The following is an 18,588-nucleotide window of genomic DNA, read 5'->3' on the forward strand; positions in this document are numbered from 1 at the left end:
ATTATATCTAGTTATCCTCTTTCTAAGAAGTATTTAGCTATTATTAAATTAAGTAATATTATTAATTACTTAGGCTTTAAAATTATATTATATTTATTTTATTATTTATAGGGTCTCTATTATATAGCCTTACCTAAGAAATCTAATTAGTATAATAAATATACCTATTATAAATACTTATATAATATATTAAAAAATATATCTAATACCTATATATATTTTCTTATTATTTTTTAGCCTTTTTTTTCTTACTTAGGCTTTAATAATCTAAATTATCTATAAGTTAGATTATCTTAATAATAAAGAGAAATATATTAAAGAGGATTTCTTTTATTTATAGCGAGAGGCTTAGGAGGCCTAAGTAAAAATAAATAAAGTCTTTACTTAATTAACTTATCTTTATTATTAAAAATATTAGCTATAAATTAAAGGCATAGAAATAACTTCTTAGAGTCTCTAGTTATTAGATAAGTTAAAGGTAGTAAAAAAAGCTAAATTAAAGGCTATACTTATAGTATAGTTTATAGGTATTATAAATATTATTAATTAAAGTGCTATTAATCTTATGTTTTTTTTCCTTATTAGTATTATTATTAATAGTCTCTTAGGAGGTATTATATATTAATAAGATACTTTAATAGCTCATATATATTTTCTAAGTTTAAATAGTTTTTTTACTTACTAAAATATATTATTTTATTATTAATTTTATTTATATTAAAAATAGCTTTTATAATATATTCCTCTACTTTATTAATTTTAGTTTTAGGTTTATTATTAATTTTAATTTAAATAATATCCTATATTAATTTAAGTAAAGAGATATAAAAGATTAAATAGAGCTTAACCTTAGGTAATAAATCTAATTTATAATTATATTTTAAAATTTTTTATTTAATCTTATATAATTTAATATACTTATAGTAAAGTTTTTTATTTTAAGATTTTATTTTAATATTTTTTATTATAAGGTAGATTATATCCCTCTCTAAGAAGGTTAATCCCTTAATCTTTTTTCTATTAATATAATTTATTATTTGATTTTTGATAAATTTAAGTTTTATTTATATTTCTTTATATAGATTTTTTAGCTAACTATTAATCAAAATAGCTTTAAGGTTAATAATAATATCTTATATTTATTAATATATATTTAATATAAATCTAAAGTTAATATAAGCTAATATAATTTTTATATTTTTATTTATAGCTATATTATAAGCTAGCTATATAATTAATAATTTCTTAATTTAGTTAATTTATTTATAATTAATATAATATTAGAGGTATTATTTTAGTATTTAATTTATATATTTTATTTATTTATTTATCTCCTTATAATATATAACAAAGAGTTTATAATTAATCCCTAGGTATCCTATAAGGCTTTACTAGAATTTTAAAATAAATAATAGCCCTTAGTTTATAATAATCTTAAGTAATATATTATATATTTTTATAATATAAAAATAAAAAAAATAAATATATTCTTTAGTTATTATTAATTCTTTATAAGGTATAAAATAAAAAAATTTTATAAGTTTATGTATAATAATAAAAAAATTTTATAAGTTTATTTATAATAATAAAAATATTATTATAAAAGTTTCTAGTAATTAGTTTTTCTAATAAAGATAATTTTATAATAAAAGTTATTATAATTTAGTCTTATAGTTATTTTATAACTAAGAATAATTATAGCTTTTTATAAGGTTTATAGTATTATATCTGAATTTTTATATAAAAGTAATATTAATAAATAATTATTAAGATAATTTTTTTTATTCTAAGAAATATAAATATTATTTTAATTTATTTTAAGGTTTTATTAATTCCTTAGTATTTATATAATAAATAATTATATATTTTATATATAAAGTTATAATATAACTCTTCTAAGATTTATTCCTTATTTAATTTTTTATTACTAAGGAGTTATATATTATATCCTTAGATTTACTTTAAAAATAAATTATCTTATTTTATTATATAGGTATTTCTAATAATAATATAAGATATCTTAAGAGGTTTATTATATTTATATAGCTTTAATAAGCTTTTATCTCTTAGCTATATATTATTATAATATATTTTATAATTAAGGTAGCTTTTAGGTCTTATATTAAGGTTTTCTTAATTAAAATATTAATATATTATTTCTTAGAAATCTCTATTATTAAGTTTTTTATTCTATTTTATAATCTAATACTAATATTTAATAAATTCTTTTATATATTTCTAAGGTATAAAGATATATTTCTACTATATAATTATTTCTTATTAGCTTTTTATTTAATTTACTTATTTAATTATAAGTCCTCTAAGTTCTCTAAGGGTAATATTAATAATAATTTTATTTTTTTATTTATTTATTAAGTAATATAATAATAATTATTACTTAATATAAGTAATTATTTATTACTTAAGGTATCTTTCTTATATAAATGATAAAAATTATTTTTTTACTTTAATCTTCTTAGTATTAAGGTTAGGTTATTAATTAATAATATTTACCTTATTATTTTTTTAATATAAATAATAATATAATTAAATTCTAAAAGATATTTAATATATTATAATTATTATTTATTAAATTCTTAGGTTTTTATAAAAGAAGTAATATTCTTATAATTTATATATACCTTAATTTAATATTTATTTCTAAGGAGATAATATTAAAACTTTTTAAAGGTATTAATTATTATAAAGAATTCTTTATTATAAATAAAATAATTAAGTTTTATTTTATGTAACTTATAAATGTAAAATATAATAAGATATAAAAGTCTTTTATTATTTTATTATTTAATTTAGGCGCCTAATATAAAATCTAAGGTATTTATCTAAAGTTTAATTTATTAAGATAAATTATATATCTTAAGTATTAATTTATTTAAAATAAATTCCTTAATTATATTAAAAGCCTTTTTTACCTTATCTCTAAATATAAATATTTTATTTTTCTTTATAAAGTTAATTAATAATATAATAATCTTTTTAACTTATGAAAGAAATCTTTAATAGTAATTAATAAAACTAAGAAAGGCTTATATTTTCTTAATATTTATTAATTCTTTTTAATCCTTAATTATTAAGACCTTTTTAGGGTTTATATATATTTTATTATATAAAATAATATATTTAAGGAATTTTATTTTTAAGGTATAAAATGTATTTTTCTTATGTTTTATTTTAACTTAGTATCTTATAATATTTATAATACCTTATAGATATATTTTATATATATTCTTTTTATTTTAAAAAAAATAAAGAAATTATTTAAATAATATACAATAAATATATATAAATATTTATATAATATATTATTAATTATTTATTAAAATATAATAAATATATTAATAAGTTTAAAAGATATAATAAGGTATTTAAATAATTTATACTTAATATAAAAAGTAGTTTTTATTTATATTTTTTTTTAATTTAAATAAAGTTATAGGCTTCTTTAAGGTTAAATATTATAAAGTATTTTATCTTAAAAAGTTAATTTTTTAGCTTATTAATAAGAGGTAATAATATATAATCCTTAATTATAATAATATTAAGTATTTTAAAATTAATATAGAGCTAAAGCTTTTTATTTTTTTTAAAATAAATATAATAAGGTATTTAATAAATAACTTATGTTTCTTAATATATCCTTTGTATAATATATCTTTAATATATTTTTTTAGTATTAATAATTATACTTTATTAACTAAGTAAAGTTTATTAAAGTTAGGTTATTTCTTACTTATAAATTTAATCTCTAAGTTATAATATATATATTTTAATAGATTTATTTTAAGTTTTTTTATAAAAAGTTTTTTATAAATATAATATTATAATAAAATATTCTTAAATTATTTTTTTTAGTATTTTGTTAATTTACTTAAGGTTTTCTTTTAATTAATAAAATTATTATATAATATATATAATTATTTATTAATTTTATTACTTTTATTTATTATAAAAAATACCTTATTATTAAAAAAAAATACCTAGCTAATTTTATAATTAAAATATAAGTTATAATATTATAATTATAAGTACCTACGCATAAAATTATAATACTTATTAGGTATAATACTAAATAATATCTTATAGTTTTTTCTTTTAATAAAAACCTTAAGGTAATTAATCTTATAATTAATAACTTTATTATTATAATTCAAAGGGATTCCTTCTAGGTTAATAATTAAATAAGGTATTTATTTATCCCTTTATAATAGCTTAAGTTTATTTATTATTATTAAATTAAAGTAATTTTATTTAGCTTTATTATCTATTAAAATATTTAATTATTTTCTCTTAACTTATATTTTTAGCTCTAAGTATTATTACCTATATACTTTATTTATAAAGTATAGGGCCTTTTATGGTAATATATTTCCCTATTTATTTATTTATTACCCTATATTAAATAAGGTATCTAATTTTTTAATATCATATAGCTATAATAATTAAACTTATATTTATTATTTATATAGGCTTTATAATTATAATTCTTTACTTAGTTATTAATTTATTTTTAATAACTTTATTTAGTAGCCTTATTATTAGGGTAAATATAGCCTAATTATTATATTTCTTTATAAACCTTATTAAGGTCTTTATACTTAATATACTTAATATATTTTTATACGATTATATTACTAGGTTTATAGTCTTTTGTAAGATATAATTAAATACTTTTATATTATTTTTTATTAATAATATTTCCTTAATAAATTAAGAAATTAAATCCTTTCTTTATTATATACTTTAGCTAATTATATGTAGCTAATATTTACTTTTTATATTATAAGTATATTTCTTTATAATAAAGGGTTACTTTTATATTAAGGTAGCTTTTATTTAATATTTCTCTTTATTTTATTATTATATATTATATTATAATAATAATGTATTATTTTAGGCTAATAGCTTTTTCTTTTAAGAGATAGAACTATAATATAGCTATATTAATTCCTTTCTATTATTATTTTATTTTCTATTAATTGGTTTTATTGGCTAAGTAAGATTTAATATTTAGCTAAGGTAATTTAATTAAGAAGTAATTATTTTATTTTTATTTATAATATATATATTATAGCGATAATATTTATATAATACTTAAGAGATTTATTTATATTAGGGATATATTAATATAATTTAGGTATTATCTTAAGGGTTATATTATAATTTTAGCTATTAAGGGTTTATTATTAATTTCTTATAATATATAAATATAAATATCTTTTATTTTATTTATATTTTATTATTCTTTAGTTAATTAAATATATTTTATAGAGATCTTATTATTATTTTTATAACTTATTTATATCTACTTTTTATTATACCTTAGCTCTTTTAGTATATTAGCTATAATTAATAGGTTTATAGTATTAATTTAGCTAAGTAATAATAATACTTTATTATCTATTAATAGGGTTTTCCCTTTTATTATTTTGCTTTAATAAGGGGTTTTATATATCTAGGTTAATAAGGTATAACTAATAGACTTTTAGGGGTTTAATTAGTTTATATAGTTATTTCTTTATAATATTATTAATTATATAGTTATTAGTAGCTTATTTCTTTATTAGGTAGGTAGCTTAGTAAGGTATAGTAATTTCTCTAGGCTAAAATCTTATTTTATTATATTTCTTTTATATTATTCTAACTATTTTAATAATATAAATATCTATCTAGGAGTTATTATCTTAGTTAATTATATTTAAATATTTCTTATTTTCTAAGAGGTTTTATTATAACTTTAATTAATAATATCTCTCTTTAATATCTTATTATTTCTTATAGTATTTATTAGCCTTATAGCCTTTCATATAATAATAATAATATTTAATATCTTTATTATCTTTCTAGGTTACTCTAAGTTTTATAAGTCTAATATAGGTTGTATAAGACATATTACTCTTAGCTTATTTATATTTTTAGGACTAATTAGTATTATTCTTATTGCTTTAAATTTATCTCTTATTAGATTTTTCTATATATTATTTAAATTATTAGTTATTAATCTTAATAGCTATATTAATATAGTCTTAGAAGTTATTAGGTTTTTGTATTTTATAGAGTTTATTTTTAATCTTATTTTTAAGTTTTGTATAAAATGTTATTTAAACGTATTTATCTCTTAGTTAAGAAATAAAATAATTTATATAAATTTAGTTATATAAATTAAAGTAATTTTTATATAGTATAAATTCTTAAGTTTTTATATAATTTATTATTTTTTATTAATAATTCTAAAGTTTTATTTAATTATATCTTTAAAGTTTTTATATTTAATAAAAAGAATTAAGTCTCTTTAATAAGCGTATTTCTAAGAAAGTTATATAACTTAGCCTTAAATTAAATAAATATATTTCTTATAAGATATTTACTAGTATATAAGATTTTACTTTTAGTATTAATTATCTAAGTAAAGAAGTATTATTAATATGCCCTAAGAGATATAAAAAATATCTTAACCTAAGTAATTTATTTATTAAATAATTCTAAGTCTTTTAGTTTAATAATTTTACTAATATCTTTATAGGTTATATTAGTAATATTATATTTAAATATTAAGTTATTAAGATTATAAACTTATTATTATATTAGGTTATTTTATTATACTTAAAGTATAATAAATTAATTAATTTAGTCTTATTATTTATTAATAATTCATTAATATTATTATTATTATTATTTTATAGCTTAATAGAAATATTTTTATATATTATTTATAAATACCTTTATACCTATAAGTTATTCTTAGGTAATTCTAGTATTATTTTATGCGCTATTTAGGAGGTTATTATATTAAGTACTTAAGTAATTATATTTACTTTTAAGTTTAGATTTTATTTTTATAGAAGGCTAAAATAATATATTTTTCCTTATTATTATTTATATCTATTAAAATATTAGGTTTTTTTAACTTAATTATAGGCTATCCCTACTAGGGGGTAATAAATAATTTATTGCGAGAAGTAAAGGGTAATCTAATATTAGGTGCTATAGTAATAATATTACTTAGAGTATATAATATATTATTCAATAAGAGTTATTAATATATAATAATTAGGTATTTCTTAAGGGATAAATTACTTATTTTAGGTTTATATTAATAAAGAATATTAGGTATAACCTAAATAACAAAGATATAAGTTATATCTAGTAATATACTTAAAGGTATTAAGTATAATTAAGTTATATTAATAGCTAAGGTAATTATTATATAAGAAAGTACTAATAAGTATATTTATATATTAGGGCGATTTAGTTAGATTATAATAGCTTATAGGGTATTAATTATAATCTAGTTATAATCCTATTAAGGATTATAGATAGATTATAATAGCTTAGTATAATCTAAGATTATCTTCTAGTAATTAGTTAGCGTAGTAGGTATAATCCTTAGTTACGTATAGGTAGAATATATTAGCTATAATATATATAGTATAAGTATTACTTTTAGGTAATTATCCTACTTGCTATATATTTATATTAATTTGTAAAAATTCTTTTCTTATTAATATACTATTAAGCTAAGTTCTTAAAGACATTTTTTCTTATAAATGTTTTAAAATATAAAGTTCTTTTACTTATATTAAGGCTTTTAGGTTTAAAATTAGATTTTTTATTTATTATTTCTATTAGGGCCTTACTAATAAGGTAATTTTTATTAATATAAAGTCTTATTTTAATTATTTAAATATAAATATTATATAGAATAATATTAATATAGCCTTTTTTTATAAGTCTCTTTTATATAATTTTTTTCATTTATATATTTAATTAATATTTAATAATAATAAAAAATATTTAAAAGTATAAATCCTTAAAAAGTAAAATAATTAAATAAATACTATACTTAAGGCAATAATAGCTAAGTTAGTTTATATTTATTAATAGAAATATTCTTTATAAGTATAAAATAATTAACCTTTTAAGTATAGCCTTTATACCTTATATAAATAAGGTAAGCTCTATAAGGAATTATATATTATAATAAAGGTATATTTCTTAAGGCTATTAACTTAATTAATTAAAATATTATTAGCCTTAATAAGCTTATACTTAGAGTTATTCATAAAAGGTTTTTAAAAGGTATTATATATTAATAAAATACTTTATTAATTATTATATATTTTTTAAATCTAAGTTATTTTTTTATATAATAATATATATTATTAGTATTAATTTTATATATTAAAAAATACTTTTTATACTATATATTTTTAACTTATTAAGATTAGTTTTTAATTTATTATTAATTTTAATTTAAATAGTATTTTATATTAATTTAAGTAATAAAATATAAAAAATAAAATAAAGCTTAACCTAAGGTAACAACTATAATTTATAGTTATATTTTAATATTTTTTACTTACTTTTATAAGATTTAATATATTTATAATTAAGATTTTTATTATATTTTTTAATTTTAATATTTTGTAATCTTAAATAAATTATATCTCTCTCTAAGAAGATTAATTATTTATTCTTTTCTTATTAATATTAGTTATTATTTTTAACAAATTTCAATTTTATTTTATTATATTAATTTTATAATTTATTATTAATAAAAATTATATTTAGATTAATAATTATATCTACTATTTATTAATAAATATCTAAGCTAAATCTAAGCTTAATATTAGCAAATATAATATTTAGAGTTTTCTTTATTATATTATAAGCTAATAATATAGCTAATAGCTTTTTAATTTACTTAATTTATTTATAATTAATATAAAGTTTAAGATATTATTTTTAAATGTAATTTATATATTTAGTTTATTTATTATCTATTTCTAATATATAATAAAAGGTTTATAATTAATTCTTAAGTATCTTATAAGGCTTTATTAAAACTTAAAAGTAAATAATACCTCTTATTTTATAATAATTTTAAGGAATATATTATATATCTTAATAATATAGAAATAAAATAAAATAAATACATTCTTTAGTAATTATGAATTCTCTATAAGGTATAAAGTATAAAATTTTTATAAGTTTATTTATAATAATTAAAATATTATTATAAACATTTTTCATAATTAATTCTTTTAATAAAAATAATTTAATAATAAAATCTATAATATTTAACTCTTATAATTATTATATAACTAATAATAATTATAATTTATTATAAGCTTTATATTATTATATTTTCCTTTTTTATATTAAGCTTATATTAATTAATAATTATTAAAATAATTTTATTTATATAAAAAAATATATATATTATTTTAATTTATTTTAAGCTTTTATTAATCTCTTAATATTCATATTACTAGTAATATTATATATTTTATAAAATTATATTATAACTTATCTAAGACTTATTATTTATTTAGTTACTATTAAAATTATTATTAAAATTACTATTATTTATATATGTATATAAGCTAAGATATATATATTATACATTTAATTAAATAGGTTTAATTAATTAAACCTATAAATCTCTATCTACCTCTAAGTTTTAGTTTAGCGCTAAGCCCTAGCGCTAACTCTTTTTAGGTTTATAAAACTCTAATACTAACTCTAAGAACTAATCCCTTTAAAGCCTATAATACTAATACCCCTTATTTCTTAATATAATCATACCTATAGCTAGATAGCTAGATCTTAGCGAATTATAATAAGACTTTTTTAATCCTCTTATTTAATAATATAAAAAGTCTTTATAATCTTATAAATATTATAATCTATGCCTTATGCTAAGTATTATCTTTTAAGTCCTTAAGGAATTTAATATCTTTATTAATAAAATATTTCTTTTTTTATAGCTTTTTTTTAAAAGCCTTTAATAAAAAAAGCTTTTTTCTAAGAAAACTAAACTTTTTATTAATATTCTAATTAAATAAAAAAAAACTAAATAAAAAGAAAATAAGATAATTAAAAATTATAAGTTTATTAATAATAAATTATTATATTATATACTTATATTAATATTTTTAAGGTATTTACTTAATATTACTACGTATAGCTTATTATAAGTATTTTTTATATCTTTATAAAGCTTATAGACCTCTTTATTAAAGTTATTTTAATAATATTAAAAAGTATATTAATAAGTAGTAGTTATATTACTTTAATTATTTAATTAAAGGTTTTTATAAAAAGTTATTATAATTTCTTTAATATATTATTTATTCATTAATTAATTATAATTAAACCTTATCTTATAAGAATAATAGAAATAACTTTAACCTCTTTAAGTAATTAAGAATTATAATTAAAAGGTTAATATTAGAGGAAAGAGTTATTATATAAAGGGGTTAGATTTTAATCTCTTTAATTAATTCAGATATAAGCTATTTATTATAAATAGAGCTAGTTTTCATATATTATTAAAGCTATTAATAATTATATAGATAAACCTTATTAATTTAAGCCTATTAAGACCTCTAGCTTTAGGTATAGAGCTTTTATTATTAAAATTACTAAGATATTAATTATAATCCTTTATCCCTATTTTAGGTAGCATAAAGTTAAATAATAATATTATATTTACTTTATAATATTATAATAAACTTAATTACCTAAGTTATAGTTCAAGGTTTTTTATTTTTCTATTAGATTCAATAAGCTATATTTATATATTTTTTATTTTCTAAGAGGTTTTAATATTAATTTAGCTAATAACATCTTTTTTTAATATTATATTATTTCTTATAAGAAATTTTCTTAATATAATTTATTTTATAATAATATTAATACTCTAGGCTATAATAGTCTTATTTACTTTTTTATATAGCTCTAAGTATTATAAGGCTAGCTTTAATATTATAAGAGGTATTATTATTTTTTTTTTTACCTTAATTAATATTAAACCATAGGTTATTAGCCTTATTATTACTAAACTTAGGGTTTTATAGTTTTTTTTATAAAAACTATTACTTATTAATTTTAATTACTTTATTAATATAATTAATAAAGTTATTAGGTTAATTCTTTTTATAAAGTTATACTTAGATTTCTTTTTTTTTTAAATTTATTAAAGAAAAATAATATTAGGGGTTTTTAGTCTTAATTAAGCTTTAAGATAAGTTAGAGATATTTTATCTTATATTCTAAGGTAGATTAGGTTTATTAGAGGTTTTTAATTTCTCTCTTAGCTTATACCTTCTTCTTTATAATACTAAAGGCTTATTAGAGTATTACTTTAAAAGCTTTATCGTCTAAGTAGAGGTTATTAATATATAATATGATTTTAGTAAATAAAGTAATAAGATATTTCCTTATACTTAGTTTAAATTATATAGCAGTATAATTTTTAAGCTTTCCCGCAGTATATTAGACCTTATTAGATTCTAAGGTAAATTAAGTTAAGTAATAGGTTATAAAGGCCTATAGCTATATAAGGAATACTAGTAATTTATAAGTGGTTTTATAAAATATTTCTAAGGGGTTTAATTTTAGGATTTTTCTTATATCTTTTTTTTTATAATAATAATAACTATATAATTAATATCCTAAATATTATTCAGGTATTATATATTTTAAGTATATTATAATTTACTTATCCTTTTAATAAATTTATAAAGCTTATTTATTTTAATATTTATAGCAATAATTTAGGCTTAGAGTTATTTAATTTCTTTATTATTTAAGCTCTTTATAATATTTATTTTTTTATTAATTAAGGTAATTAAAATGAGTAAGTAATTAATAAATAAAACCTGTTAGTAGTTATTTATAAAAGTTGCTTAAGTAATTATTATATTTAACATTATCTAAGGAAATATAAGTAATCCTCTAAATAAGAGCTATTAATATATAAGAATTATATATAATCTTAAGGGATAAATTAATTATATTAGGTTTATATTAATCAAAAGATTAATTATATTATATTTAAATAATAAGGGAATTATATCTAGTAATATACTTAAAGGTATAAAGTATAACTAAGTTATATTAATAATTAGGGTAATTATTATGTAAAAATGTATACTAAATATATTTTATATCCTTAGGCTTTCTTAAGTAAAATTAATTATAAGAAGACATAATATTATTCTAGGATTAATATAATCTAGGAATAATATTAGTCCTTAGTAATATTAGTTTTATTATAATTAGAGGTTAAAGACTTGGGATTTATAGAGAATATATAATATAACTATAGGGGTCGTAATAATAATATACAGGCTTATTAAGTAATAATTAAAATATCTAAGTAAATATATAATAAATAATTTTAATAAATTAATTAATTTATTATATTTTTATTATTATATTAATATAAAAGATTAGGATTTTTATTATACTTAGTTTATTATTATATTTATTATATATATACTATATAAATAAAAATAGGCTTAATTTATTCTAGGTTTTTAAGCTTCTCTATAGCTTATTATTTATTATTAATATTTTTAAAGTTTCTTTTAATAACTTTCTTAAAAAATATATATTTATTAAATAAAAATTAGGTTTTTTTTTAAAGATATTTACTCTTAGTTAATTATAAAGCTTAGATTTAAACTAAGTAAGTATATTTTTTATAAGGCACTAAGTAATATATAAGACTTTACTTTTAGGATTAATTTTCTTATTAAAGAAGTATTATTAATATACTCTAAGGGATATTAAGAAAACTTAACTTAATAAGTATATTTATTAAGAAATTCTAAATTCATTATCTTAAAGATTTTATTAATATCTCTTTAAGAAATATTTATAATATAATAACTTATTATAAGGTTATTAATATCTTAAATATATTACTTAGTTATGTTATTTTATTGCTCTTAGAGCTATATAAATTAAGTAATTTATTTATATTAGTTATTAATAATTTATTAAAATTATTATTAGTATTATTTTATTGTTTATTAAAAATGTTCTTTTATATTATTTATAGTATTTTGTATTATTATAACCTATTTTTATATAATTCTAGTATTATTATATATTTTATTTAAGAGGCTATTATACTAGGTACTAAGGTAATTATATTAATACTTAAGTATATAAACCTTATTATTATATAAAGTAAAAATAATTTCCTTTTTATATTATTTTTAATATTTATTAGGATATGTATATTTTCTTATATTATTATTAGTTATCTTAGCTAAGTAATTATAGGTAGCTTATTATTAATAATATAAAGTATTTTAATATTAAGTATTTTAATAATAAATATTACCTAAAATATATAATATATTACTATATAATAGCTATTAATATATTATAATTATATAGTTCTTAAGAGATAAATTAATTATATTAAGTTTCTATTAATAAAGAATATTAAGTACAGTTAATATAATGAATATAATTATATCTAGGAGTATACTTAAAGGTATTAAATATAATAAAGTTATATTACTAACTAAGGTAATTAATATATAAAAAAATATAATAAATATATTTTATTTATTTTATTTATTTTATATATTTTATAGTATTTCTAAGGCTAATGTCCCTTAGGTTTAATTTAAGGTAAAACTAATATTTTTAATACTTAGTCCTAAGACTAATAATAACAAGGTTTAATCCTTTTAGTCCATAGCTTAATTATGCTATTTTACTAAGGTTCCCCGCCTAGTCTATGTTACGGCTTGGTTACCCGTAACGGCGCTGTAAGCCTCTATATAGGCAGCTGAAGCACCACTATGATTGCTACAATAGCGATTATAGCCCAATCTTTTGCCCTGTGGCGTGACGGCTAAGGTGCACCGTTACAGTCTATATTATAGCAATAATATAATAACTAAAACTATGTAAATTAATATTAAATAAAAACCTTTGTTAATATTTAATTAATTTATATATTAAATATTTTAGGTATTTATTTAAATATAAATATATAAATTATTATAGATATTATAAAATTAAAAAAATATAAAATCATTTTTACTAAAAATATTAATATTATAAATTTTTAAAAAAGATTTATAAAAACTTGTAAATTTAATTAAAAAATACATGATATAAAAAAAATTATTTATAAGAAATATTAATAGTACCAAGGTAAAATTTATATATTAAAAAATTTATTAAATCAAATTTTATATAAGAGCTTTAAAAGTAATTATTTACCTCTTTTATTTAGCTTAGTAATTTTTTATTTAATAAATAAACTAAGCTTAATTAAGAGAGCTATATTATAGCTTAATAAAAGAATTAAAGAAATTATCTTAAGAGGAATAATACCGACTATATATAAATTAAAGCTATCTATAAGGATATTCCCTACTTTGCAATAATATATTCCTTCTTTATCTATACCTTGCCACCGACTTGGTCGCCTCACACTTGTAATCTCTAACACATTAGTTATGCCTAAGTCAATAACTCAAATAGAGCAATTTATCACGCAGCTTATGAAATCACCATTCTAAACTAGGATTATGTTCCACCTTGCGTATTCTGTCATTGCTATTCAATCTTATCCTATACTAATTCCAAGATATTGCGGCCCAAAGAGCGTATGCGATTTAATCGGAGATGGGCTTGCGCAAGTAAGAACAAGGAAACAATCAAAACAGCCAATTTCTTGACCCCTTAGAGCCAATCGAGACACCACCGTCACCGTCACCGACCAGCACCTACTGCTCATATCGGGTCACCCGCTCCTAGCACTAGCCACCCCTACAATTCCCATTGTGATCGCGGTACTCATTCTTAGGACACTTGCAACGGTTTCCCTGCCTCACTTCGCGGTCAGGACAGACACAGCGGTTTCCCTTCTTGAACTGCCCATCAGGGCAGAAGCAGCGGTTCCCCATCTTGATCTGATCGTCGGGGCAGAAGCAGTGGTTTCCCTTCTTGAACTGGCCATCAGGGCAGACGCAGCGGTCTCCCTTCCTGAACTGGCCGTCGGGACAGTTCTTTTGATGGTGGTTGTGATTGTTGTTCATCTGCTCCTCGTTGTCTCTCACCTCGAGGCCCCATTCCTGGGACTCGGGCTGTGGGAGGGCGGCTACGGCAATGGCGCCCAGAACGATGGAGAATATGAGGTGTTTAAGAAGCATGTTGGGGACTGGTGTGCACTTTACCCGTGCAGGTGCGTTGATGAGGAGGGGGGATGGTTTGATTGTTTTCTTGGAAATGGAGAAGAAAGAAGACCTGAGGTGTTGCCCTAAAGCCTGATTTGAGAATGATGAGAAGTGAACTGAGTGGAGGATAAAGGGAATTTTATACCAATTGTAGCTTGCTACTGTGATGGCATTCAAGCTGGCTGTCCTCGTAGAAACTTAATTCTCTCCTCAAACCGGGTTCACAGTTTCCGTCTCGAATTGAGGTTGGGATCATATCACTCACACTCAGATTCAAACTCGTATTCAATAGTGCAGAAGCCAGCCCCCTCAACAGCTCACTGCCTCTCGCCCATTGAACAAAGACCAGCATATGCCACCCTTCTCAAGAACAAACTCCCCAGCGGTGAATTAGTTGAACCCCGATACGTACATTTTCAGGCTCGGAGCAACGCAATCGACCGATTGGAGATGGCGACCCCGGGCAGATGATGGACGAAAGTAGGAAGAAAGAGTGGCTTTCGATGTTAAATTTAGATATTTGGGAAAGTGAGCAGATGGTAGGATCGTCTACCAGGTTGTGAAGCTAAAACGGAGAGGATATGTCTCGACATGGATGCGATGTTTGAGTTTCGTAGCCCCGTTGGATGCGTGGTCCAAGATCGGGGTGGGTGTATGGGTGTGGCGAGGTACCGACGGGACGGGGAGACTCTCTCTCCGAGAAGGTGTAGCTGTATCACTGCCTGCTGCGGCCAACGCTAAACTCCCCCCTTCAGCTCCCTACCTGTGAATACCTCGTCAAAATGGCGAGAATATTCATCTACACTTGTTCCTTCTATATCCCTAATTTCTATGATAGAAGCTATTTACCGCTGCTCGTGCTCTACATACATGTTTTAGCTTTCTGAAAGCAACACCCGGAGGATCATGTAGACATATACTTATCAGTACAGATCTCGGGCCATATGTCCTAAGGATTATTAAAACTCTGTGGCGATACGCCGGACTCCTAGGGCATAGCCTAGCTCGTCTTGTCTTTGCATTCGCTTCAGATTGCCTCAAGTGACTGCTCAATCCTGACGGATCGATGAGCTCAACGTCACCCGTCTAGCCGGTAGCTCGCCGATTATCCGAGTTGTGCCTGCTGCGCACAGGAGACTCTAGGCCAAGGCTGAATTGGACGCCAAATCACGGACTTGTAACTCAAAAAGCACCAGTGGCCAAGAGCCCGGAACCCGCATTCCCGAGGCTTTAGGGTTTCTAATTTCCACCTTCAGATTTTTCAGCAACACGTTTTTCGTCAATTTTGGATCATCCTACTTCGGAAGATGCCCATTCCGTAGCATCTATTTTTATATGTGTGCTAGTGAACTACTCATGAAATCTAGAACACCGCCTGAGGCAAGATGAATCATCGGTTGCTAACCGACAAACTCTTTTGGATGGGACAGAAAAGGGCACCAGAATTCACATGGGTCGGCCGACGAGCTTAATCTGGGGTAACCGACCATCATGAACTTTATATATTGAGCGGTTGAACAGTTCTTGCTCATATTTAGGAAGAGAGCAACTACACAGAACTAAACGCAGTTAAGTATGCTAACATAAGGTATTACACCGTATGATGGACAGGCAGAACAATTTCATTGATAATAAAAAGGGAAGGGATTGTATAAAATCCATTTCTACGCTAACTAGACCTGTAATAATATAATGTCCCGGTCTTGAGATCTTGACATTTGATAACCTGTCTACCGCCTTCAACTGAGTCCTGAATCTAGAGTCTCGATATCTAGCTTCCTAGCAACAGGGATGTTGGTTGACACACCCGGTCCTGAGCTGCCGAGAGCTAAGCTCAGAGAGAAACGTGATGCGAGGGTGGCAGCCCACCTAGGCCCAAGGCCGGAACATTGACAGCTCACATGCTCTTCATGGACGCGTAAGCGCAGAGTTGACAAATGGGGGAACCGGTTCTTTCTTACCCTGCGTCGTAAATGATCGGCTAGGCACGTGCGGCGTAAAAATAAAAATTCCAGATGCATAAAGACCTGAGGCATCTAGCAGACCTGGACTGCATTTCCTGAGCCAAGGGATCCAGCACTTCTTGTTTTAGTTTTGGCAAGAACTTCAATATCTCATCAATTAATGTACCCTCCACAGCTTTTGGGAGAAACCGGCAATGCCGGCAGCGGAATAACGGCCGTTTGGGTTTGAGAATGTCACCGCTCAGGAAGGCTGTTAGGAACCCCGCTCAAGGGTTTAACAGCTTACACTAGGTCGCTACGGCCGGCAGCTTCGCACATGTGGAGACTCAACAGGAAGAAGGCGGGCGGAAAGAGCCAGAGAAAGAAGATCAGGAACTAATAGAGTCATCAGGCAGGTCACTATTTGACCTTGGGTGGTTATGGCCTAACTTCACTAATATACCATTGAGCTGCCTTACCACTCTAGACAACAACGCGGAATTGGAGAAGGGTAGCGAGAAGCAATTGACCCAGATACGCGTGGATGTTGTTCTACTAAAGCAGCAACGATCTTCTGGCTCAGTTAACCCATCAAGGGCTGGGCTTCAACTATAATAAAGAACACATTATCAACACATCATAGCATCGTGACACAATGGTAACACAGTGGCCTTTTTTTTTTAACCTTCTGCTGTCTGCAGTCGAAGACTCATATCTAGCTGCATTATCATGAAAGGTTAAACCCACAAAGACGTGATATGTCATTGTGGTAGTAGGTTCATGAGGGCAATAACGATGCTCTGAGTCGAGTTCAACGCAATGACCTTATCCCCATCGTCTGTGAGGACGTGTATAACTTCCTCGACCTTATCAGCCTCCCTAACTTCCCCCTGCTTCTTCCTCTGCCGCCTCTCTCTCTTTGAGCTACCGTTCTTCTTCCTGCAGGGCGTTCAATACCAACAGGACCACATCTCACGCCGGGTTGGTGCCAAATCCACCGTAAAAAGATACCTAACTGGGCCATAGCCGATACCTTGAAGCCTATATAAGTAGGCTTGCCGGGCACGTATGTGACCTCTGAGTTCCTCCCTGTATAGGGGATCATGCCCAAATCTCTAGCGAGCTGACAGCCTGGCTGAGAGTGCTGCGTTGTGGGGTATTGTATGTGCTTAGCATGGTGTTCAAAGTTGATTTGTACTAGCCAAAGTTTAGTAATTTGCCTAGATATTATATTTCAGCCCTAATCTACTTAATCATCGCTATAATCCTCTTATTATCTTACCTTAATAGCTATAACTTAAACCTTTTTGTCTTTATAATTCAAGTCTTTTTTTTCTTTCTTAAGTTATTTTTATTACTTAATAACTTAAAGACTTTGATATTTTTTAAAGCCTTTAATAATATAATTTTTTATTATATTTCTTTTATAATTAATTTTTTTTATTTAATTTATTTTTATTTTTAGAATTTTAATAAAAATAGAATTATTATGCTTTATATTTTTAAGCCTTTTAAATTATAATAATTTGATATATTATATAAAATATTAAGATTTTATAATGCCCTTAGGTATTTTAATATTATAAGAAATATAGTTTTAATTAAAATATTAAATTTAATAAAAACTTTTA

At 21.8% G+C, this 18,588-nt stretch overlaps 1 protein-coding gene across 1 annotated transcript; it reads right to left on the bottom strand.

The window, feature by feature from the left end:
* Positions 1-14,597: 14,597 nt before the first annotated feature.
* On the bottom strand, positions 14,598-14,990 carry NCS54_01374800 (Hypothetical protein; the record flags this gene model as incomplete). Its single annotated transcript, XM_053158921.1, has 1 exon — positions 14,598-14,990. The coding sequence occupies one exon, from the start codon at positions 14,988-14,990 to the stop codon at positions 14,598-14,600; it is 393 nt and encodes a 130-aa protein (XP_053014896.1).
* Positions 14,991-18,588: the final 3,598 nt, after the last annotated feature.

The sequence above is a fragment of the Fusarium falciforme genome, chromosome 11 (genome assembly GCF_026873545.1).
Source record: "Fusarium falciforme chromosome 11, complete sequence".
NCBI classification, from domain to species: Eukaryota; Fungi; Ascomycota; class Sordariomycetes; order Hypocreales; family Nectriaceae; genus Fusarium; species Fusarium falciforme.